The 25,281-nt window shown below is 38.6% G+C and overlaps 7 protein-coding genes across 7 annotated transcripts; 3 read left to right on the forward strand and 4 right to left on the reverse strand.

Annotated features, from left to right (window-relative positions):
- Positions 1–89: 89 nt before the first annotated feature.
- PCOAH_00020750 (Uncharacterized protein) lies at positions 90–1,367 on the forward strand (the record flags this gene model as incomplete). Its single annotated transcript, XM_020058882.1, has 1 exon — positions 90–1,367. One exon carries the CDS (start codon positions 90–92, stop codon positions 1,365–1,367), a length of 1,278 nt encoding a protein of 425 aa, XP_019914577.1.
- A 469-nt stretch (positions 1,368–1,836) lies between these two features.
- On the reverse strand, positions 1,837–5,403 carry PCOAH_00020760 (Der1-like protein; the record flags this gene model as incomplete). Its single annotated transcript, XM_020058883.1, has 1 exon — positions 1,837–5,403. One exon carries the CDS (start codon positions 5,401–5,403, stop codon positions 1,837–1,839), a length of 3,567 nt encoding a protein of 1,188 aa, XP_019914464.1.
- A 108-nt stretch (positions 5,404–5,511) lies between these two features.
- On the reverse strand, positions 5,512–6,714 carry PCOAH_00020770 (Derlin; the record flags this gene model as incomplete). The annotated part of the gene is made up of 1 exon (XM_020058884.1): positions 5,512–6,714. The coding sequence occupies one exon, from the start codon at positions 6,712–6,714 to the stop codon at positions 5,512–5,514; it is 1,203 nt and encodes a 400-aa protein (XP_019914347.1).
- A 992-nt stretch (positions 6,715–7,706) lies between these two features.
- Positions 7,707–8,633, reverse strand: PCOAH_00020780 (Serine/threonine-protein phosphatase; the record flags this gene model as incomplete). The annotated part of the gene is made up of 1 exon (XM_020058885.1): positions 7,707–8,633. One exon carries the CDS (start codon positions 8,631–8,633, stop codon positions 7,707–7,709), a length of 927 nt encoding a protein of 308 aa, XP_019914527.1.
- A 3,799-nt stretch (positions 8,634–12,432) lies between these two features.
- PCOAH_00020790 (Uncharacterized protein) lies at positions 12,433–13,467 on the forward strand (the record flags this gene model as incomplete). Its single annotated transcript, XM_020058886.1, has 2 exons — positions 12,433–12,462; positions 12,709–13,467. 2 exons carry the CDS (start codon positions 12,433–12,435, stop codon positions 13,465–13,467), a joined length of 789 nt encoding a protein of 262 aa, XP_019914407.1.
- A 1,660-nt stretch (positions 13,468–15,127) lies between these two features.
- PCOAH_00020800 (Uncharacterized protein) lies at positions 15,128–15,868 on the forward strand (the record flags this gene model as incomplete). The annotated part of the gene is made up of 1 exon (XM_020058887.1): positions 15,128–15,868. The coding sequence occupies one exon, from the start codon at positions 15,128–15,130 to the stop codon at positions 15,866–15,868; it is 741 nt and encodes a 246-aa protein (XP_019914599.1).
- Positions 15,869–17,073: 1,205 nt separating this feature from the next.
- On the reverse strand, positions 17,074–20,553 carry PCOAH_00020810 (Zinc finger protein; the record flags this gene model as incomplete). Its single annotated transcript, XM_020058888.1, has 1 exon — positions 17,074–20,553. One exon carries the CDS (start codon positions 20,551–20,553, stop codon positions 17,074–17,076), a length of 3,480 nt encoding a protein of 1,159 aa, XP_019914303.1.
- Between the last annotated feature and the right edge of the window lie 4,728 nt (positions 20,554–25,281).

The following is a 25,281-nucleotide window of genomic DNA, read 5'->3' on the forward strand; positions in this document are numbered from 1 at the left end:
ACTCCAGGAAACGTGAAAGGTTATAAAAAAAAAAGGGTGGAAAAAACTTCCCTTAATTTTTTTTTTGTATCACCTCACCGCTGCACAAAATGTTGGAAAGCCTCTGTATCGACTTAATCAACGAGCTGTTATTAACAAAATATAAATTTCTCCTGGCGATGAAACTGAACAGTATGTTGAGTGCAAAATGCCAGAGTTGCTCAAAGAACAAAGTTGAGGAGGATGGTCACGAGGGGGAGTCATCATCACCTGCAGGAAATTCTACTCCAGTGCCCCCTATGGAGGAGAAATATAACTACGCCAATTTTTGCGATTTAAAAAGGAAAGAAATGAGGAAAAAAAAAATAAAAAAATATAATTTCAAAAGGTTAAGAAAATATGTAAGGGATTTGAAGGAGCACCGTGAAGTGGATTCTTTGGAAGGAAAAAAGGACCAGTCACCTACCTGCGAAGCGATTTGTCCGATGAGCACCGGTCAGGGGGACACCCTCCATGACAGCACACCACATGATTGTGCACCGCCACTACTAACCCTTCGCAGTAAAAAAAACCCAGTGGGAAGAAAAAATATTCTGCTTCACCTAAAGGAAGGGCGCATTTTAAAAAAAAGAAAAAACTCCCCTTGTGAAGAACACGATGACGGGAGAAAGGTCCCAATGGCCAGTCCCGCACTCGAAAAAACACGAAACGAACAAAAAGTAGACCATCGCATGAGGATGCTAAATGACGAACTGTGCGAATACATCAGGAATGACTTTTACCCATTTCTGCCTCTGTACAATTTTGAGGAAGAGCCCCTACCAAACAACAAAAACAGGATAAGTCTTCTCCTCAGTAAAGAAAAAATGAATAGCATTTCAAAAAACAGAAAAAAAATAAAAGGGACACTACGAGGGGGATACACCAAAGGACCTGTTCTTCTTTCGTCCAAAAAATTAAATACACATTATGTGAAATTTCTGTCCAAGTTTAGAATGCTCATTAAACGGGTCAAGCAACGAAACAGTGAGGGAGACACAACGCAGATGCAGGGGGATGATCCCAAATATACCATCTTAAAAACGCTTCTATATTTAAAAGGGGGTTCTGTCAGTAGCACAACCAGTTGCGCGTCTAGCAGGGGTGGCCACTGGAGGGAACTGGCAAGGGGACCTACACACAGAAAGGATCCTTCCAAAGCTTTACTACATTTAGACGGGCGAAGTGAAGGATATCACCACCAGGTGTATCGAGCCATTTCCACAATTCGCTTTTTGAAGGAAAGCCTGCATATCCTCCGGATGGACACCATATACATTTTTGTCTTTTTCGCATCCTACGTGAATGGCATCTTGGCGAGGTTGCAAAGGAGGGGAAGTGGTGACTAGGCTAAGTGGTAAAGACGCGACTGATGAAATTGTTACCTTTTTTTTTGTGCCCCAAAGTGGATGGTTTCGCTCTCTGTACCACAGGGTGCATCGATTGGCCGCCCCGTTGACCCTGCAGTGCGCACCCTTTTTGGAGTATGCCCTAATTCGTTTTCCCTCCCTATAATTAATTTTTGCGAAAACGTGAAATAGCTATTGAGGTAAAGTGCAAACAGGTTGGCAGACACACGCGCCAGGGGGGAATGTTTCGCCCGTTTTTACAAAAAAGGAGGAACCAAAAAAAGCGTGTAAAAAAATTGGCAAAAAATGAGTAAAAAAAACAACTCGTCTTGCGCGCACTGCGCAGTGGAGGCCGAAGTGGGGGAAATCCACATTCAATTCGCGCCTCACACAAAGGGGGCACGCTAAACGTAAAAAAAAGTAGCGCAAGTAGAAACAGTTGCGCGGATGCGTGTGCAATAACCCCACCTTACCCAAGCTGGAACATATGCCGCAACTTGTCCAGGTGGTTGGTCCCGGGGAAGATCGTCTTTTCTCCCTCAGCGTGCATTTTGCTTAGGTGTTTGTTTGTTCCAACATGGGAAACCACCCCTTCAATGCTGGACGTGCGCCTTTTCTCTCGCAAAAGTGACCTTCTCCTTCGCCGTTGTGACGATGTACCTGAGCTGTTTTTTCCACTAACCCTTCTATTTATACCCAGGGGAATTCTTTTCTTCCTTTTAATCAGGTCGAGGATCAAACTAGTGAGGTAACCTTTGTTCAGGTGATTGTCTCTGTTTTTTTTTTTGTTTTTCACATACCTTTTCGCATCAATGCAGATGAAATTGTACCCAATTTTTTTAACGCACTTTAATATGACGTGCTTTTTATAATTAACCATTTTTTTATTTGCCTTTTTCGCATGCATGCCATAGTAGGCCACGTAAATGTTGTGCTTCTTCAGCTGTTGTTCTTTGGTTCCAGTGAGGGAGTAGTAAAAGTCGTGGCCGTAAAGGATGTCCACAAGGAGGGTATTTCTCCTGTCCAATTCTTGTGTGCGCTTGGGTCCATCGGTTCGGCCTTGACTTCCAAGGGAGTGTGTCTTTGCCGAGTCAATCGCGTTAGCCGAGTCAATTGCGCTGGCCTGGTTAGCCGTGTTAGGCGCTCCACCCCCCAGCGTTAGCAAATTAATAGCCAGCGGAAATGTGTAATTCGACACGTTCACGTTTTTATAAACTTCAATCGTGCATGGAAAAATTGTGTGCAGTTCTTGAAATATTTCCTCCTGGAGATCTCTGTACTCGTGGAGGCAATTCGTCAGAGGCGTGGCACTTCCGCAGGAGAGTGACCCGAGCGACACTTCCCCCAGGTTGACGTCATCCACACAATGCAACACAAAATTGCTTGCCTTTTTTTGTCCATTTTCACCTGACCAAGCAAGGTGATTTTTTTTCTGCCCACTTTGTTGAAAAAAAAGTTGAGCTAAGCCTCTCACAGAGCGCACATTTTTGAACAACTTGAAATACTTCAACGGTAACGAATTGTACAGGGGCGTTATCTGAAGCTTCTCCAACTCATGGGTATTGGACAAGTCTGTTAAATTTTTTAAAATATAATTGACGGCATTTTCAGTGCATGCGTTGGGAAAATTGGCGAATGCTTGATCCGTCTTCCTCCGGGTGGACAGCATACCAAGGTGACCCAAAATGGACACGCATTCATCCACCGAGTTGAAGTTAATAAACTGCAGAATTCTATGCACCCCCAAATAATGCATCATATTATAGAGGTTAAATTTGAGAAGGATTTTTAACACCTTTTCCAGGCTGCTATTATCCAAAAATAAAATGTCCTTCTCCATTTTGTACAAGTGTCTAATAATTCTATAATCCCTTATGTTTAACTTTTTGAAAATTTCCAAAATGTGCATGATCGTGTGTGTGGTTAGTTTTTCATTTTTTAGAGAATTTACCATTTTTAGGCAGACGATTTTGTACACATCCAGGTAGAAATTGTAACACGTGACTTGGTACTCGGCCTCTCCAGTGGGTACCTCATCCCTGTCATGCGTTACGGATAAACCATTTACTTCCGCTAAGGTGTCTCCCCTTCTGTTAACACTAATGAATTTTTTTATTATTTTTTTTTCCTGCAAATTTGTGACTTCTTCCCCTTCTATACTAACCTCTGCGGGGTACTTAAAAATAAAATTATCATAGAGGAAGATTTTTGTCTTGTCCCTTTTTCTCCTTTTCTTCAAGTGGGATGTATCATCGTGGAGGTAGTACACCTGGTTGTCCTTGTCCCTGCTGCGTTCACTTGGCAGGGTAGGTTGGTCTGCCGGTTGGTTTGCCCGTTCGTCGGTTTCCCTGGTTGATCTGTCACCATCGCATAGGAGAAACACCTCCTTTTTTTGCCTGTCCTGTTTATACACTTTTGGGGCATACCTCCTTAATTCATTGAACAGGCACGTCCTGAAGTAGAGGTACTGGTAGACGAACATGACTTGGCTGATCGTTAGTTCCTTTTCCAGACAGACCAGTCTCTTCAACAGAATTTTCTCCAGCTGTACAAATGGGGTGTTCGTTCTTCTTAAAGCGTATAGTAGTAAAAGTATTTGCCGCGCGGTTAGGAATTCGTTACGGTAAATTATTTCCTCGGACAGTGCGTTAAGGAAGGATTCCTCCTGGTGAGTGTCCTGGCTAACTCGGATGATGTAGTTGGTCGGGTGGGGAAAAACGTTAGAGGAGTCTTCCGCAACGGAATCAACGAGACAATGGGTGAGTTCTCCCCTTCCAGCATGCTGCTCCCCTTGTTCCTCTTCCCACGTCTGGCCCTTTTTGACGTACACATGGAGGTAATCCTCAATGTGTATTCTATCCTTTTGCAAAAATGGGAAGTACCTCTTGTTAATTGTGAAGTCCCTATCTAAGCAGGCGAACAGGACATTTGTGACTTCTTCCACTTTGAAGCATTTTAGTTTTTCTACAATTGCGTGTCTCACTTGGGTTAGAAAATTGGAGAGTGTCTCCTCACAGGCTGGCCCATCCTGTTGCTCCGTTTTTGCATTGGTATAATTTGTTTGATGAAGCGCCTGCGTTGGAACACTCCCTGTGGTAATTTTTCCCCCGGGAGTTGTCTTCGACGGTACAAAGGTTGTCCGATCGTGGGTAACACTGTAGTTAGTCAATGCGTGATTATTTGTAGACCCTCCTTTACGCAGGACTGCATTAGTATGTGGTATTTCCCCACCTGAGGAAAGCCTCACCCTCTCACATTGGACATTTCTTTTACCGTTATTGAGCGCGCCGCAAATATGAACGGCAGACAAAAAGGTAAACATCAAATCGGTGGGGTTGAGGAGATATATATTTTTTTTAATCACTTGGATAAAATTCTTGGTCATGTAAAAAAAAGAATTGAAGTGTTCAAAGTGGTGGAGAAAATAAAGACTGTAGGAGTAGAAGAATAAAGTAAGGGAGTGAAAATTTAGACTCTTCAAATCGTTGTGTATTTTTACAACACTTAAGTGGAAAATCTCATTCGTGTAGACCTTCTCTGTGAGGGAAATGCTTCTCGACAAACTGAAGGTGATCAACGCCAAGTCTTTGTAGGACAAATTTTTATTCATTTTTATTAGTATAGACTTGGCTAGCAAGTTTAGGAAGTATAGATTGTCGAACTTGTGTTTTCTGAGTACCAACATTAGGAGACTTAACTCCCTTATGGTTAGTCTGTACAGGTGATTCTCCAGTTTTTCGCAAATAAAATTCAGTACTTTTTTTTCCAGGGAAATTTGCTTGCTTAGCAATTTTAAAATAATCATAAGGTCCACATAATTGCTGACTTGGTTGTTGTAAAGTTTTAGGATAACCACGTAGAGGTAATTCCTCCAGAGAGTTCTAGACTTTAGGTTTTTTTTTTTGCTCACCTCTACACTTTTGCGGATAGTGGGCATATCCATGCGCTTCAGGGTGTTGACTTTTGGCATGTTCATGTGCATCCTCCTCTGCATGTAGAACAGGGCCCGCTGATTGGTCCTCGTCGGGGCGCCCATGTGTAGGCGCAATGGCAGGGGCAACCGCATGGTGCGTAGATAAAAAGGGAAGACAAAATAGACGACAGAGACGAGATGAATAGCGAATCAAGTCACCGTGTGAAGAACCTACTCATACTCCTCCTTGTAGGCCTCATACATGGGGTAGAGGCCCAACGCTTTGAGGATAGCCAAGTTGAAGCGCCGCACGAAATTCAACTGCAGGTTCTTCTCATAAGTGAAGAAAAAGTAACTGGACAAAATGGAGGCAACTTCGAAGAGAGAAAATTCATTGTATAGTAAAATATTCTGTACAATAAAAAAGAATGGCACATACTCAGCCTTTATGAGGAAGAGCTCAAAGCAGTTAATCAGGGTACCTTCGTTGATCCGACTCCAGTAGTACAGTATGTAGGTGGAGAAAACATAACCCAGGTGGTTGTATTGTTCTTTGGATATACGCACATCTGTTGTGTCTGTCTTGGTGGGAGTGCTACTCTTACCCCCTGATAAAATAACTCTCCTAAGTTTATTCACATACCCTTGAAGGTTCAATACGTTCTCATTGTACATACTTCCTATTATTGTGAAGAGTAGGTTTGACAGGTAGCCAAACGTGAGGAATGTTACTAGATCTTCTGGGTTCTTGTAGTGTGCAATTTCGACGGAAGACATGTAGATGTGTAGGTAATTAAACATGAGAAAATATTGTAGGTATAAATTGCCTATATAAAAATAGGGCGTAATTAGTCTCCACACTTGACCCTCGTAGAATACCTTCCCAAAATCGAACACAATCAGCTTGTATATATTTTTATTTACATGCATGCATATGCTCAAGATGAAGGTGCAAAGAAGGTAAAGTTTCGTTAACGGGGGGGTCCTCTTAAACGACTTGATATACGAATAGAAGTAGCTATTTTCTATGTAATCTAAGTTGAACAGAGCCTTCACACTTTCAGTAATCTCGTTTAATGACGTTGAGGAGGGGGATATAAAAAGGAGGGGATAATGTCTTCTTATTTTTGTCCCCCTTGTTGCTGTTTTGGGGTTTCCAGAATAATTCAGGGAAAATTTTTTTTTTTTTTTTTTTGCTATTTTGTTTTTCTCCTTAGTGAAGTAGTAACAATGTTGTGATGTCGCGTTTTTCTTCTTCTCAGTTTTGAAGAGGCCATTTTTCCTTGTCGTTCCCCAGGGTGGTTCCCCTACACGTGTGCCGCTGTTCAGCACGTTCGCCGCAAACTTGTTCGACCAAACAACCCTCGTGTGCTGATGCCTCACACTCACGATTATTACGCATAAAGAGGCGAGCAACCTGCGCAGCAAAAACATCTTATATGTGATCGGGAGCTGCTTCTGCGGGGTTCGCACCTGGCCATTTGGGGACCTACGTCATCCACGTCATCTCATCATCTGCATCATCCGCCTTTTGGCATCCCTCTGGTGCAGCTTCTTTTTGTAATCTCTTTCGAATCCTCTCTCCCTCGCCTCTGCCGTTTTTGCGCCCTCTTTTTAAACACTCCCCTTTCGGCGATTTTTCGAGTTACACTGATGTGCGGGCGCAACGTGAAAAAGCGGCTCCTTTTTTTTTTTTTTTTTTTGAATAATTTCCGCACGGGGTTGGGAAGCCACACCACGAGATTCACCAACAGGGGGAACGGGTCGATTGTGCAACCTTTTGTTTTTTTCTCCTCCTAAGGGTGTAACCGTTACACTGTGTATTTTTTTTTTAAATATTTTTTTTTTTGGGGGGCATTGTCTTGCCTTGGGGGAACGGCACAAACGTGTTGCTGCTAATAAGGCAAGTTTGATGGTAGCTATCCGCGGGCACTTAAATTGCCTGTACAACATAGGCTAACTCTCCACTCTTTTTGGCCTATTCAAACGGGGGGGCCGAAAAAAAAAAAAAAAAAAACTCCACGGGGAGGTGTCACCCGCGTACGTAAGGCGTATATAAGTATCAAAGAATTAAAAAGGAGCAGTAAGTTGCGTTTATTTAAAAATCAAACTATAAAATTTTAAGAATAGGGTAGGGGGGCACGGTGTGCGCAAGTGGGTAGGCAAATAAATAGCAGATAAGTGGGCCTCTAAATGGGCCGCTAAACCGGTCACTAAATGGAGCCGGTTTTCTTTTCCTGGTGTGGAAATATGCTCATTCAAAAAATGGCAAAAAATAGGAACGCAAAAATGTGGGGATGGTGAAATGTACGTTGGTGTGTCAAAACAAACTAGAGGGGCCCGTGTCCGCCTTGTCAAGGCGACCGCACCCGAAACGGTGTGTCACGTGTTGGTGTATTCTCTCACAACGGTGAGCGTTCGCACCGCTATAAGAAGTACGGAATGGTGGCCTTGTTCTTAATCGAATTGCGGGAGTCAGGTGTGTCCTTAAATATGAGCATCTGTCTGTTCATATTTTCGTCTATGCGCATAATTGCGGCGACATTTCCGCAGCGGTAACAGTAATTGGGAGCAGACCACACGGTGACGATGGTGGAATCATCAAACATATACCGATAGCCTTCCATAGCTAGCTGGTGTGCCCTAGCAATTAGTTCCAAATTGTTAATGTAATTAAACTTTTTGGTAACCTTAGGACCAAAGAGCCAACCAGCGCCCCGAGGATTGGCAACCCAGTCTTCCACTTCATCAGGGTCTGACCACATAATATCACCAAAAGCACCTTCGTGTGGAATTTCCTGCACACGATTTATTAACCGTAACTGATCTATTAGCTTTATCTCAGGAGACAATCCTCCATGTACACAAAAAATTTGGTTGTCCACCAGAGCTGCTAATGTTAAATAATCAAAAATATCGGTGCAATATTTCCATGCATTTGCATTACCATACTTTTTGAAACATTCATCGTAGAACCCATACACTGTTGTTATCTGTCTACTTTCGTGGTTCCCTCTTAAGAGAGTTATATTTTTTGGGAACAACAGCTTCAATAACAATAGGTACTCAAATGTCTCTACACTGTTGTACCCCCTGTCTACATAGTCGCCCAAAAATATGTAGTCGTTATTCATGATGTCTCCTCCTACATCAAATAATTCTAAAAGGTCGAAGAATTGTCCATGTATATCTCCACAAATTATAACTGGGGGGGTGATTGCCTGTACATTATTTTCCTCCACTAGGATTTCCTTCACTCTTTGGCAGACTAGTCTTAAGTCATTCTCGTCCAGCAACTTGGGTGGATTCATGCGCAGTTGTTCAATCCATTTTTTTTCCTCTCCTCTTGTCATTATTGTCGTTTTTCCTGGCGTGTGAAGTTTCTGCGGGTGGGGAGGGGTTATGCAAACAACAGGTGCGACGTTGTAAATAAAAAAATCCAACAAACGGATAGCACGCAAAACCGCTCTGCTACTTTTTCTTCGCCTTCCCATCCCCCGTTGGCCTCTTTCACCTGTCCAAACGGGGTAATCTCACAAGAAGTGCAGCCGAACTTCACACTCACGCAGAAACATCAACACAACGCGGTTCATTAGTGGTAGATGCAGCGACATGAGAAGAGGGGCTTTCCCCCGTGGGCGTACCTTTTATCCAATATATCATCGAAGATGTGGGCACGAATTTGGCTTTACTTCGGGGTCGGACGCGAACACTTGGGAAGGAGCGGCGTGGCGGCGTGGCGGCGGGGAGTCAAATAGAATTGCGCTAACTGCAGGTGCCTCTAACGGCAAACTGACCTAATAACGACGTGGAGGGGGGAAGGGCCGTGCACGCTACTACGGCAACTTCGGCCCAATTTTACCAAAAAAACAACAAAAAAAATCCAAATAAATATGCAAATACGCGAATAGGCAAATGAACGAATGAACGAATAAACGAATGATCGAATGAACGGATAAACGAATGAACGAATAAACGAATAAACGAATGAACGAATAAACGAATGAACAAATAAATGTACGAGGATTCGGGTACATATACGAAATGGCTAGCTTAAAACATGATAGGCTGGGCAAAAACAAAAAAGGGGGAAACGATGAGCGCGTTGTATTCAACTTTGCTAACTGCTCTGAAAATACGAAGTGTAGGGTTGAAATGGGAAGCAGTGCAATTGGGACGCCATGCGCAGATTATGAGGTTGAACGCTTCGCGTCAAAAAGGTGCTACGCCAAATAATTTACGCCAGTTTAAGCTTGCAAAAAAAAAACGCGCACTCACATTTTCTCGCTCGCTATTTTCCAGTAAAACACACATACATATATCAGCGTAAGAGCTAATGACAAACCCGTCCAAACGTGTACTTGACAGCGCAAAGGACCGTACCTCCAGTTGAAGATGCACATAAAGTGTCAAGAATTTGTACTGTTTGTGAATCCCTACTTTGCAATTTCGCGCAATGAAAAAGGTTTCCGTCCGGCTTTCCTTTTTTCCCTCTTTTTTTTTTTTTTTTTAACCCACAATTTGAAATTTTAACATGTAAATTTTCCACCTTTTGCATACGTCGAGTGCGTTTTTTTTTTTTTTTTTTTTTTTTTTTTTTTTTTTTTCCTACTTTGAATATTCGCTATTATTTCATTTCCTTTTTGGGACGAAAGGCAAAAATGTGAATAATTCAGCTTGGGAAAAATGTACTCGTGTTATGCTTCACTGCCTTTTCGAGGTAAAACGTGAGTGTGGTCCTTAACCAGTGGTGTTTGATCAAATTCGGCATAAGTGAATTTGCGAAGATGCACATTATCGGCACTTCAGTCTTCATGTTAACCTCCCCGTGCAGGGAAGCGAGTATGTGCGCGAGGAAATCCATACATGTAGAATCGAATAATTTATTTTTCCACACACAAAAAAAAAAAAAAAAAATGGATGCCAAGAGGACACATCAGTGAACTCCTGCCAGCATTGCGTAATACACGTATTTTATAACGCATAACCGTGTGATAAACTTTCAATTTTAAAGTTCGTATGGTGACACATAAAATGGACAAAAAGAAAAAAATGATTTTAAAGAGAACACCCTAAAAACGTTAATTCCTTTTGTTCTTACGCACCCTTCATGGCAGCTACACTTCTCAAAAGGGAAAAAATTTTGTCCACTTTTTTCGTTGAAAAATGGAATATTATTTAACACCTGTCTTGTTCAGGTAAATTTTACTTCTTTTGGCTTTTTTTTTCCTTTTTTTTTTTTTTTCTCCCATTTTGTGTACATTTTTTACGCCATTTTGGCTACCAAAGGGGTTGCACAAAATGAGGGGGAGGAGAAAGTGCCCGCTCCACAGGACACGGGAAATGAAGTAAAAAAAAAAAAAGGAGGCACACACGAATGTGCGTAAAAAATGAACATACGTTGATATGTGCGTAGGTTGATTTGTACATATGCTGGTACGTGCCCCACTGCGTGTGTACATTTTTGCCGTGGCGAAGGAAAGGCTCTGTGCCGCGCTTTTCATATCACGTCCGCTTGTAGCAGAGCACTCTCACGGATTTGCAAAAATTAAATGAAACATTTCTGAATGCGCTGTGCGTGGTGAGGAGGCGTAACGGAAAGCGGTAGACATGAGCACGAAATGATGCTTTGTAATTTTTTTTCTCCTTTTTGTTGGAGTTTTTTTTTTTTTGCGTGCCATACGACCCTTTTGTGTATTTACCTTGCAGAGCACATATGTACGTATAACTTCACTGTAAAGGAGGGCAATTTCGAAGGACAACCCCCCCGCAGTAGTGGTTTACTGAGATGTACGAACATACACCCCTGTGTGGGCATTTTTTTTTTTTTTTTTTTGCTTATGTACCATAATGGCAGTTATGTTTCAGCATAAGGCATGATTTCCCTGCACATCGCAGAAGGTCGCATGCTTCCTGCTCCCTAACTGCATTCGTGACAACACGTGCCCACATATTTGCGGTCGTTTTACCTACATTTTTAGCTTCCCATTGATTCGTCCTATTTTTCTCTTAACGTTGTAAGGGAAAAGAAATATGTAGTAAATGTTCCACGTGCACCACGTGATTGGTCTGGGTTACGCACGGTGTACATAAGCAGGAGTGCATAATCAAGCGTGCGTAGGATATACATACACTTTTCTACAAGCATATGTTTTCCCCCCCTTTAAAAGAACTCGCTTGTTCAACGAGACGCCCGTTTTCACGTGCAACCCCGCAGTGATCACCATATAGGCACACAAAATTTATATCCCATAGAGCAATTATTTCAGCGCAACCACGCGTTTGGAGCTGCGCCCGGTGGACGAGTACATTTATGGTGCGTGCTGTCGTCATGTGTAAGCGTTCTGTGCACTGTGTGGCGTGTATATGCGTAGCACATGGGCAGCACATACGTGAATAGTACTTATGCCGCCACTGCAGCCAGTATTCTCAAACCTCGCTAATGGCTAATTTCCCAACCGACTAAACTCCTAACCGCTGATATGCTAACTGCTATCCTCTAAACACGTAAGTGAAGAACTGCACAAGCAAAACATGTTCATTTTTGCATGGGCGTAAGCAGAAAAAAAATATACATATACCTGTTACAAGATATGGCGCAACGCTAGGTGGACGACAAAAATAAACATTTTTAGCCTAAACTTTTTTTGCGCAAGTGGAAGCAAGCTAAAAGAATTAAAAAAAAAAAAAAAAAAAAAAAAAAGCAAATGTAAAAAATTAAACGCGAAGTTATTTTTTATTTACAAAAAAAAGAGTAAAAAAAAAATTAACATATATATATTTATACTGCATTCGAACCGAACGCGCGATTTGCGGTTTTTGTGACCCCTTCATTCTTAGCAAAGGAAGAACGAGTTCCCTTGCATACAAAAAAGAGTGATTGTTTTTGTACGGTTGCAAATACATATGTAAAAATACATGTATACGTGAACGTATGCATTTGTACGTACTGGCTTTTGTACTCGCATAAAGCGTATTTGCGTTTGTAAGTGAACAGGGGGAAAAATAAGAAGCCGTCCTCATCGAAAATAGCCAAGTAGAGTATTCTCTATACTTTTTTATACTGCTCCTAAAACGTGAATGTGAATCTCTTTCCTTTTAACCACAAAATTTTGAACATTTGTTAAATGACATAAAAGGGAAAATTTTAAAATGAGTTCAAATTGCTCACAGGAGAATGAGGTAGCCTTTCTTTGCATTCCTTGTCAATTTTATGTGATGCTTCTGGCGAATGTTTATGCCAGTGCGTGTTTGTATATGTAGAGAGAAGAGGTGGTATAGTATGTGTTACCTCCTCCGTGTTACTCCCCCCGCTTTTTTTTGTTCCTGTTTTTATGCTCAACTTGTGAGACTTACACTGCCGTCTAATAAGAGTGAATAATTGAACAGTTGAACAGTTGTACATGCTTTTTTTTTTCTCTCCTGTAGGACGAAGCAAATATAATAGACGGGAGGTTCGAAGGTTTGCTAAAATTGAAGGCGCGAAATAGCGCCATGAGCAGCGGAGCCGCTAGCAGTCATTTGAGCGGCAACGTGGATGGCAACTTTAGCGGTAGCCTTGGCTGCAACGAGGGTGACGCCTCTAGTAACACCTACTACAGCGGCAACGGAGGCCCCTACAGCAATGCCGCCAATAGCAACTACTATGGTGGCGCGAACAGAAGCACACCAGAAAATGAAGAAACACACGGAGGGGATTTCTCGAACGTGAAGTTTAGCCAAAATGGCCAGTACAAGAGGTATCATGACTTTTACAATAACAAAAACTCCTTTCAACATTATTTGAAAAAATTAAAAGCATGTAGAATAGACGCAGACGAACTTCGAAACATTCTAGAAAAAAGACTCACCCTAGAGCGTGAGAACCAAATGCTTAAGTCAATACAAGACGATGATAAGAAAGGGTTTGGAAGCGAAACGAATTCCTCTTCGTCCAACCATGAAGGCTTACACCTTTACAGGAAACTTAATTTTTTGAACAAAAATAATAGAAGCAAATCTAAGAATAAAAACAGAAAGAGAAAGAGAATTAACTCCAAAATTGACAAAAAATTTATTATAAAATGCCGGACTTGTAAGTACGTTAACCCCAATGGTTTCAAAATGGGGGACTACTACACGTGCCAGAATTGTGGGTACAACGACTTTTCCGTTTTGCGGTCCAGTTCCCCCAACAACGGGGAGTAGCGTGGGGGGAGAGGGGTGCATACATGTAAGTTGGTATGTATTTATTTATGTGTGCATGTATTTGTATATTTATGCGCACCTGCCTGTTCATCAAGATAACGCCGTAAACCTAGCGCCCCGCGCGTACGTGCTTTTATGTGTTTGCGTACGCCCACAGACCCCCTTAGCAGTAGTATTGATTCCTTATTGTATACGTAAATTTTGATGCATAATTTATTATCACATAATTACGTAACTTCCTTTCATTCGTCCCTTTTTAGTCTTTTTTTTTTCTTCTTTTTCTTTTCCTTTGGCGCATACGTATTTATCTGCATATGACATAATTTAAATTTTTACATTCGTATGTTTATACGTGAATATTCGTATGTAAAACTTTGTAAAAAATGAGGATACCCCAGTGGAAACTCAGCGCGGGACAACTATTCGCGGTCTGTTTTGTCAGCATGAATACAAATCCACCTGTGGGTATAATGTGTACACGTATGTATGAATAGCTATATGTATACCCACCCGTGCACATGCACACAAATGTGCATGAATAATATGTACGCCTGCCTAAACTTATTTTCCAAAAAAACAAACGCGCAATTTGCGTTATTTTTTTTGAATTGGCACCCCAGAATATGTTCACGCATGACCTGGACAGAACGCTGGCGTGCAGTTGTAACTGTCCCCCCGTTTGGCGGCAAATATGAGGCCGTAAACGCATAGGCGTCCTATTCGCTGGTTAAGAAGGCACCTTCAAACGCACCACATGTAACATGTAACATGTAACGCCCTTCACTCAGTAATAATCTCTCCTCTTGCAAAGCGTCCAAAACGGAATTGTGACGCAAGCGGCGAAACTTGCTGCGCCTCTTCCGTTTAAGCATAATGTTATAAAGAATGGCTGCCCAGTTTTTGTGGCGTCTTCAAGGGACAAACATATGTGCCGAAATAGTTAACCACTCTTCCACGTGGAGAAACCATATGAACGTTCGTGCAGGGATTCACTTGTGGCAGACGTAACGCATACGCGGCAGAGAGACACGGACACAATTGCTTCCCCCTACTGCAATGTAACGTGTGGAACGCGTAAATAACGCTGAGGCAATTTTTTAAAAAAAATATTTTTACAAAAAAAAAAAAAAGAGGCGTAAATTGTATAATTAACACTTTGTGTAAAAAATGGGAGAATTTATTTTTTATTTTTCATGAAATTGTCGCGAATTTAGTTGGCGAGCGGATTTGTTTGCTTTTTTCTCCACATTGGGCATTTTAATTTTTTTTTTTTTCCCCTCCTTCCTTTTCCAGCTCATCAATTTCACCCCGTTCTGCGTTTCCATTTTGACATTTACTGCCCACTTTGACAAAACAAATTTGCGAAAGGTAAAACCTTCAAGATGGGTCAAAACGCTCAGGAGGGGAAATAAAGCAAGATAAAGAGGGGGGTCTTCCATTTTGACGCATTTCTATTTATATAGCAACCGATTCGTAAAGGGGGAAAAATGAAAAGCAGAATGTTCAGTCTTTAAAAACGGTTTATGCTTGCGTGGATGATTGCATTTGCGAAGGACAGTTGTGACGTGTTCCGCTTGGCGACTGTCTCGAGGAGGGTATACCTTGAAGCAGGTATACTACTTCTCACGGACTGCTCTTAACTTGTGAGGGAGCAGGCGGAATGGGTGGCCACGGAGGGCTAAACATCCTGCCGCAGAAAAAGTGGAACGTTTACAGGAAGGATAGGCAGTTTAAGGTGAATTATGACGAAAACAAACTTATAAAGGAAGAAGAAAAAAAAGTGAGAAAAAAAAATGAGCAGGCATTCGAAAACACCATCAGTCAGCTGAAGCAGAACGTGCATCAGGGTAAAACGCACCAAGGCGATGCCTACCAAAACAACCAAAATGGGAAGAACAATCACTGTGAACACATTAACCTATTTGCAGAAGAGGAAAAAGAAATAAATGAAAGGAACAAAAAGCATGAAGAATTTTTAATCAAAAAAGGACACTACATTTATAACGATAAAAATTTTAATGGAGAAAATTGTATCTATGACAAAACAAGTAATGCAAAAATTGTTTCCGATTTTGACAAAATTAAGTTAAGTCAAAATGAGTGGTATTTGAGGAGACAGAGCAGCATTTTTGCGAAGACGAATGAGTTGAAGGAGCTAAAGGCGGGGAATAGGGATGATGACCCTTTTTGTGACAAGGCTTATCAGAGACAAACTGACCACCTGAGGAGAAGCGACTCGTCAGAAAGTGACACACATCGGCACGGGAAAAAGTTAAAACGTAGAGATAGAAAAAGGAACAAGGAAAAGGAGAAGAAAAAGAAGTATGACCATATCAAGAAACTTATAAAATATAAGAAAGACAAGGAAAAAAGGGAAAGGAAAAAAAGCCGCAAAAGGTGACTGCTCTCTGGTTAGTAGCCCCAAAGTGTTGTCAGCAAATCTAAATATCTGAAGGGAAGAGGCGCAAATTTTTCAGTTCACTAATTTAATGGCATAAGGGGGTTTCTCCTATGTTGCCATAATGCATGGCAGTCCCGTGAAGGGTACCGGCGCATGTCGGACCGTTTGAGAAATTGGGGTTGCAGAGTGGGAAGGCGTCTGAACTGTGAAGGCAAAAGGGAGCAACTACATAATTGCCAAGTTATGAAGTTGCAAAAATTCCATTGAGAGGATTAAAATTGGCACATCTATACAAATAAACACGCGCACTTATGGAAGGGAGTTTTTTATTTTTGTGCCTGCGAGTAGCCAACGTTGTAAGAGATTCGAAGGCACCACATTTTACGAAGTGCCACCACCATTCCGATGTGGGGTGTTCAAATTCCAAACTGGGAAACAAAACTGTTTGTAGTTCACATGTTTGGTGCGGACATAAATCAACTTACTTCTTCTTTTTTTTATTTCGCAAAGATAAGTTAATTAATGTGCCTTTAAAAGGTGTCCTGCATCATACCGAACAGGTTAACCATTGGGCCTCATTACCCCTATGAGAACAACTGTGTATGTTTATTTAGGTACCCTTGAAGGCATATCTGCCTTTTCACCTTTTATGATTACCTGTGTGGCATAACATAGATGTGTACCCCGATCTGGGACTTAATTGTCTTTTCTTTTTTTTGTTATATTTTCACGTGCACACATTTATATGTATGCATTTGTAGGAAAATCCCACTTTTTTTATTTACACAGTTTTGTATGTTTTTACAAATTTGCTTTTTTCACCGTGTTTGGACATAATGTGATAATATTACATATAAAAGGAAAAAAAACAAGACGAATTAAAAAATTTTTTTTTTTTAAAACTTACTAAAATTTAAAACGATTTTTTGTGCATCTGTAAATATTGCTAATAGCATACACTATACAAACAAGATTGAAGAAAAATGGGGAAGAAATGGGGAGAGGAGTGAAAGGGAAAGCGGAATGCACTTACTAAAGGGAAGGAGAAGCCACGCATAAAAATGCTACATAGGTATATACACATACACACATTTATAAATATGCACACGCCCGTATGCATATTCTGTAAAAACGAAACTTTTTAATTAACAATTTGAATGAAAATTAACGTAAAAAGTGCAACGTGAAGCGGAGTAATCACCTTTTTAAAAATTTTTAATGTTAATTTTGCAAATGGGACAGGTTGACTTTTTATTTATCCACTCAATTATACAGGCTTTGTGAAAATTGTGTGTGCAAGGCAAAAATATGAGAGATTCGTTGTGCTGGTAATTTTCGTAACAAATGGAACATATTTTTAAGTTGTTATTTTCGTTTTTTTTTATGTCAAAGTGGACAATTAGGTAATCATTATTTTCCTTTAACTTTGCGCGCGTGCCTATTTTTTTATTTCCACTTGCAGGTTGTTCTCTCGCACTGCTAGACACATTGGCCACTCCTCGTGTGGTCCTGCTTACAATCCTATTGGTCCTTTCGTGGCTTCGGGTTAACGTTTGTTCTCTTCTTAAATTTGCGCCAAACAGGTTGTCTGCCGCTCTTTGTGTGTTGCTGCTAATGGTGACGTCTTCAGCTGAGCTTGCGCTTAGGGAGCTGGGCATTTCGGAGCCACTATTAACGTTGCGGATTCTGTTCGTCGGGATATTATTGTTGTTCATGTTGCCGTTATTGTTTGCACGGCTTCCGTTACTGCTTGCGCCATTGGTACGGTTGGTCCTGCTGGCCCCGCGTGGCGGAAAAACGTGATAGCTGAAAAGGGGATCTAAATTTCCTTCAGTGTTCGCTCTCACAGTTGTAGTGCTAACCCTGGATGAGCACGTACTCGTTGGTGGACCGAGAACGGCAGGAGCCACGCCCTGTCCACAGGGCCCCCCTGCAATTGTTCCTGCCCTTCCACCCGTACGCGGGCCGGGGGGTCCAGCTAATTCTCTAGCAACCATTACGGCTGCATTAACGGTAGCACCGACCGCGGGAAATCCCACAGGAGTACCAACAGGAGAACCAACAGGTACAGCAGGACCGATAGGCGCACCGACAGCACCTGCCATGGCAGCAGTTCTGTTATTATTATTGTTATAATTGTTATTCGTAGTAACACAATTGAAGTTATTTATGTTAATGATAGATGTAGTTCCAATGTTGCTGTTCCCGTTGTGGATTCTCTCACGGCCCTGGTTCGCGTTTCTATTGCTCATGCTATTTCTACTAGTGCTGATAAAGCTGTAATTGTTCCTAATCGTGTTAACAACTTGATTCGTTCTAACGTCACTCCTGATGTTTCTGTTCTGTCTATTTACCATGAACAGAAATGGATTGTTGGAGGGAGGGTCGGCAGGATATACCCCTACACCATTATTAATTAAATTGTACCCCATGGTTTCATTCACAGGATTGCTTGTATTTCTTCCATTGTTTATGGGCGAAATGTTATTACGACCATTGTTACTCCCTTCGTTGCGGTAATTAAACATGTTAGAATTCATGCTCACGTTATTCGCTTCTTTAATAGATCTAGAATTTGGTGAGTCATTAGAAGTTCTATAGGTGTTGCTGTTTGTTACTCTTCTTAAGGGCCATATATTGTTAGAGTTATTGTCAAAATGGGAAAACCCCGAATTTTCACAAATACATGGATATCTGTCTACCAAATTGGAATATAAGTAATTTATGTCATTAATGCTTCCACTTTCTGTACGTACTATTTGGCTATACGGACTTGCACACGATTGGTTGAAATATGTGTGCGCTGAATCTGCTGGTATGCCTGTAAAAAAACTTTCATGTGAAAATACATTCTGATTATGAAAAAAAGTGCTTCCGTTTGTGCCACTGAATTCCTGCGTACCTGGTCCACTTGTGCTGTAAAAATTGTTTTGTCTTCCACGATTGGTGGGTTCTCCACTGGAGTTGCTATCTCTGTAACTGTTGCTTCTACTGATATTAACGTTCCCATTGCTGGAGTGAGTGACACTTGCGCTGGGCACCTCGCTCCCATTACCTCCGTCAGTGCTATTAACAATAGTGATGCTGATTCTGTTAAGAATGCCCCCGCTGATGCTGTTGGCAATGCTGTTCCTACCATCGGTGTTATTATTTTCTATTGCAGCGTTAATTTTTTTATTCACATTATCTAAACTTTGGTATATTTTCTTCAATTTTTTACTTAACACATTCTCGACAGAATGATCATTTTTTCCATTTCTATTTGTTCCCTTTATGTCATTTATATCTGTGAGTATGGAATTCATGCTTTTATTCACAAAACTGTCTATATCTGCACTTGCACTGTTAATATTAACCCTGTTGTTGGATTTTTCTGCAGCCCTTTTTACGTTAGCCTGTATTGCGCTTATCATGGAATGTATGTCGTTAATAATACTGCTAAGATGTTCTTCGTTTTTATAATCGTCTGTGTTGTTACTGGTGGTGCTATTTTCAAATGATGATGCGTTCGGGTCGGGAAAAATGGCATAAAGGGATTCTCTCATAGCAGACAGGTAATTATCAACAGCAGTTCTGTTAGCTTCTAATTTATTGGGTACGCTTCGCTCTCCTGCATCATTTCTTGTTACATTTCTGCTGGCCGATAAAGTGTCTTCTACTTTATTTTCCCCTGAGTTCACCATTTCTATTATATTTTGCGCACTTACACCTTTGTTGCAAAAGTTATTTCTGCTATCTACCATGTTGCTCTTTTTTTCGGAAATGGAAATTACGCTGTTATTGTTCCTTTTATTGATAACTGCTGGGTTGTTTCTAAAGCGGTCAAGATTGGAATTGTAATTATAAATCATGTCGAAAATTCTATCATCCTCAGCATGATGCTCATTATTATCAGTTAAAATTATTTCAGAGTTGTTAAAAGCATAAGTGGTGTTATTGAAGGAACGTTTTAGTGCACATCTGTTTTGCTTGCTTCTGTCTGAGTTGAAATTAGTATAGAAACTCTTATTCCTTGTGTCGAATAGGCCATTATTTAAATTATTTTGCTTTCCATATGCACAATTTTGTTCATTTTGTTCATTTTTTTCTGGAGATTCTAACGTGTGTGCGTATAAATGATCCTGAAAGATGGATTTTTCCATAATATCAGCGCAAATGTTGCATAACACGTACCTAGTTTTCTCCTCTTTATTGTAATTCCTGTCATTATTGTCTTCGTTATGGCTGCCACTTGGAGTGTTATTCTCATTTCTGTTTCTTCCAGTCGTATCACACACATCACCGCAGTTCCCAATGTTGCAATCATGCTTCGGTTCTACTTCTATGGGAACAATTTGATCATCCCTAACTTCTAAATTTCCTTTTTCTTCATTTCCGTTTGCTAATGAAGAACCTGAACTTCCGCTTTTAACAACATTTGTCGAATTTGAACTTATGCATATAACTTCTTCTTTTTTCCCATTCACTTCGGTTAAATCATAAAAATTGTTTAATTCGTTTTTTTCGTGGTTCCTTTGCTCCGATGAGTGCTCCGTTTCTTGGGAGATATCATAAAAAGCATTCTCCCTGTTTACAACACACACATTGCGAATTTTTTCTTCAGAATTTTCTTCTTGAGTTCCTGATTTGGAATCAATGGATACTTCTACGTTATAATTTTTATCTTCCTCTAAATCATTGATCATTTTAAAAAACTGCCTTTCCGTTGCGATTTTTTTTTTTAAGCTCTTTTTTATAATTCCTTTTTTATGCGTTTTTTGAAGTGTTTCCGACGCGCCTTTTACGTGTTTTTTTAATTAAATAATTTTTTTTTCCGTCTCAAATGAGAATCACAGGAGAATGCATGCTTTATATATATTTTTATTCTTCATGTAGACTTCCAAAAATGCGTATGTTTTCCATTGGACCATATGAAAAATGGTTGCAAATAAAAAAATTCTGTGTAAAATTTTCCTTGTGGGTAAAAAAATTATGATGTAAATAAATTTCGAGAAAACTAAAATTTTCAAGTGAACGTAAAATCGAAATGTCATTCGTATCCCTTCACATACAAAACTTATGGGCTTCTATATAATGAATTATAAGCACAAAAATTCGAGCTGTACATATATAAATACGTATTTATGTAGGCATATGCGAATATATATTTATATATATATACATGCATTACTACAATTTTTTTCGACTTTTTTAATGTATTACATTAATTTTTTCGCAAACGTAAAATTTACGAATAAACAATTTTAAAAATTTTTTCTGTACTTAAAAACGTTCAAAAAGAATTTATCGTTTTCAACAAATTTAAAAAAGAGTTGCATAAGAAGTGTACAGGTGTTTTGTTCTGAATTCTTCTGCATGCGGCTTTTTACATTATGTATACCTATCCGTATACATAAAATAACACCTTTTACATAAGAAGTTTTTTTTCTATTGTATTTTTACTGGGACGTGAATTTGTACAGATGTTTTCTTTAAAGTTGCTAAAACTTATATTCAAAAGGCATAAATACTTCTTAGCATATTTCTCAAAAAGGCAAAAGTGGTAGACTTGCTTATGGGGAATTTTATTTTATTTTTTATTTTCGCTTAATTTTTAACTCTTTTGTTCACATATAAAAATGTACACTGGGTTCCACATACTGTATTATAACTCATGCACGTAAGAATTATAGAGCTGCCATTTCACCGTCATTTTTTTCATAACTTCATTTGCAACCCACTTCTTGGTGCACATGTACATAAATTTTTGCATGTAATAAATCATCACGCAGTCCACAATGGGATGTAATGAACTCGATGCCTTAACATAAAAGACGTTCACATGTGTACTTATCTTTTTGTTTATTGCATTGCTATAAACGTATTAATTTAGTGGACGGAAGGATGAAAGACCATGTGGCTGATCGAACAGTTATTGTTATTGCCTCTGCCTTTTTACAAGCATGTGACAGTTGTTTCTATGTGGTTCCATGAAAATAGGCTTATGTGTTCTTACATAATAATTTGAGGAAGCACATTACACGTTTACAAAAGGATATTTTCTTTTGGTCTTTTATCTTCAATAAGATAGAACGAACAAATACGTAAATAAAATTTACACAGTACAGTGTATTAAAAATATTTAAAGGACTTCTGCCCTTTTTTTTCGAATTTAAATTGAATGACTTTCTTTGTGTCCTCTTTAAGAACAAATATTTTTTGCCGCCTGTACATGTCATTCTTTTTTTCCTATTAAAAAATAAATGCTTATTTTGCAAAAATCGAAAATAACATTCTTTTTATTCTGAAGAGGATAAAAAGCATAATCTTCCCCTCATAAGTTAATATTTTTAAAAAAATTTTATAAAACGTAAATTAAGGAATTTTATAAAGAGCATAACTCTGTATATTATATTTTCTCCATTCTTCATGCAACATGCATAAGGACTTTTTAATAAACCTCATTAATGATAAAAGCATTACAATGAATATATGAGAGCATACTTTAGGAGTTGAACATCTACATTTTATAAATGCATTGAAACAATGCATTATTTATGTTTAAGTACTGTCCTACGTTACAACACATTTTTTGTTAATAAATGGACGAATTCTGAAAAAAAATTATATATGCAAGATATTTTACATCGTTAACGAGTTCCTCGGCTTGAGACAACACATGGTACCATATTTTCGTGCGCGTCTTTTGGTTTAATTTTAAGCACACCTTCAAATTTTCATATACATAGCCTCATGTGTAGTTTTTGCATTATTCCCGCTTAACTCTCTACGTAATGGTGTTATATTTAAAAAAGGAGTGATATTTACATGAGTAATTATTTCTGTAAATGTTCTTTTTCATAAATTACGAAAAAAGAACACACACTGTTACATCGAATTTGTTGTAATTAAAGAAAAAACCATTGTATGTCCTGCACACTTGTAATCACATTCATGTACTCTTAAAAGAACGAACATCTATGCAAAAAATGGGTATGAAGGGGAAATACCTTTTGGTTTTCAGTTCCTACTATCTGCATATTTTTTGTCTACTATATCTTTTTGGAGAGAAACACAAGCATTCTTCTGCATACAACAATCTATTTAATTCTGCCCACGTTCAATAAAAAAAAAAAAAATTATCTACAAATATAAAACTTTTTCGTCCGCCATGAATTGTATAGCCGTAAGATTTAGCCATTTTTTTCAAAGAAAATTACCCAATGTAGACGCAATAAAGGTGTGATTAATAATTGTGCTTTCATAAAACATGCTGAAAAAATGAATGCAAAAGGATAATCCACAGAAAGTAAATTTAGACATCAAAGTTAATACTGGGTCAACAACAAAAAAAAAAAAAAAAAAAGATTTAAATAAATTCCATAATATTTATGGGACACCTATGATCTTTCTTAAGTTCTTTTGTAGCTTTTACAAGGTTGTACATTTTTCTGTTCTTAACAAGATAGTATACATTTTAACGTGAATAACACGCTTGTAAATGCATTGCATTGTAATTTTATTTATTCCAACACAAAATAGGTGAACATTTTGTGTTGCACTTCTATATTTTAAAAGGTATTGTTACGTCTAGATAAGCTTAAAAACATATTTTTTATGCAGTGCAAATATTTTTTAATACTCGCATTTATGTTGCTGCATATGACTGTAGCGTTGAAGCAGTGATTTTGTTTGCTTGTAATATTTCTTATTGTTTCAACTATAACAAAGATGAAAACATTTAAGTTAAACATTTTTCATGCAGGTCTTTTTCGCAATGCTATATTATATTCTAGGCCTATTTGGAGGGATGTGCAACTTTTGCATAGTCAGTGTTAATGAAAATATTTTTCGAATTGTACACAAAGAATTTTGCCTTTGAAAGATTGAAAGGTAAGCATAAAGTCTACGCAGTTAAATGATTAGAACATATTCTCTTTGATTAATATATAAGAAAATTATATTTTTCTTAAACTTGTTTTACATGCATAGGATTAATATAATTTTTAGACAATTTTACTTAAATTGCGCAATTTGCATATTGTGCTAACTCTGAACTTTATAAAATACACAAGTTGTACACATTGGGATGTTCTGTTCTGAACAAATTACGGCTTGTTTTGAATCCAAGGTTGAATTTTTAATGAATAAACGCCTTTATAAAAACGATATTAATAAAATAAGTATAACCCAAAGTTGCATACATTACCTTTATATTATTGATCACACTGTATACATCGTACGTTATAGAATTTAACACATTGAAAGTAAGCATTTTTAACGATTAATCCTTTTTCTAAGCACAACTGTCTGAGCTAAAGACGCCATGAAATATTAAGTCTTAGATATGTTTCCTCCATTTAGGATGAAAATGGAATACTAATATAAAGAGAGAAAAATTATAGCGCTTAGGTCATATACAACACTACGCATTAATGCCTAGAAAAAGACGTTTAATTATTCATAAATGAAAGAGATGGGGGGAAAAAGTTTGGCCTTGGCTCTGATATCTCATATTTATCTAAAATGTGTCTTCATGTAATATGTACTAAATGGGAAAAGGGCATTCATTTTTAAAACGGAAAAGAGAAATTGGAAGGAAACCATGCTTTAGTTTTAGGTGAACCAAAGGTTATTTTGTTTGCATAAAATGAAAATGAATATAATTTTTTTTTGTCCTTTTTTGTATTTCCTTATATAACTTTTTTACATCTATAATGCATAAGAGTTTTATCGATTTTATAATAGGATGTTGTTTCTATAAAATTACAAAAATTTTAAAGGTAAAAAGGGCCGTGTCTTCTATGTTATATTCAAAATGTGTTTATATGTCATGAACTGTATGATATGGTGTTCAATGTCAATTTTTCGTGTCTAAAGGAAAATGTAACATAAAACATCCAACATGCTTTCATTTAAAATTTTTGCAATATTAACCACTTAAGATAAAATTTATAAGGTCCAAAAAATGCCAAAGCAGCTAATCAGTTGTTCAACTATGTATAAATTATAAAATTCCTAGGATAAGGCAGTCTATAAAAGTAATAACACTGAAACTGCAGATGCATAGAGCACGCCTTATGTGGAAAATAACATTAGTTCTAAACGAATGTTATGCAAATAGTAGCAATTTTTTCCTCGTCATGGTGTACAATAAACAATTCCACAGGTGAAAATATTCACACAATGCAAGGGCACAGAAGACAATTATTTTTTACTTCTTATTGATGCATCCTACAAAAAAATTAAATTAAACGTTGCACCGTTCCTGGTAAAAAATGTTGTATTCTGTCACGTACAAATTTTTCTATGGGAGTCCAACTCCCGTTTGCACATGACTGACCGGTATAAGTGATATCGGATAAAGGATAATTAACACTTAATAACACATTTATATATGATGATACTCTTGTTCGGTATACACGTTAAGTAAA

This window comes from Plasmodium coatneyi, chromosome 8, assembly GCF_001680005.1.
Source record: "Plasmodium coatneyi strain Hackeri chromosome 8, complete sequence".
Lineage (NCBI taxonomy): Eukaryota > Apicomplexa > Aconoidasida > Haemosporida > Plasmodiidae > Plasmodium > Plasmodium coatneyi.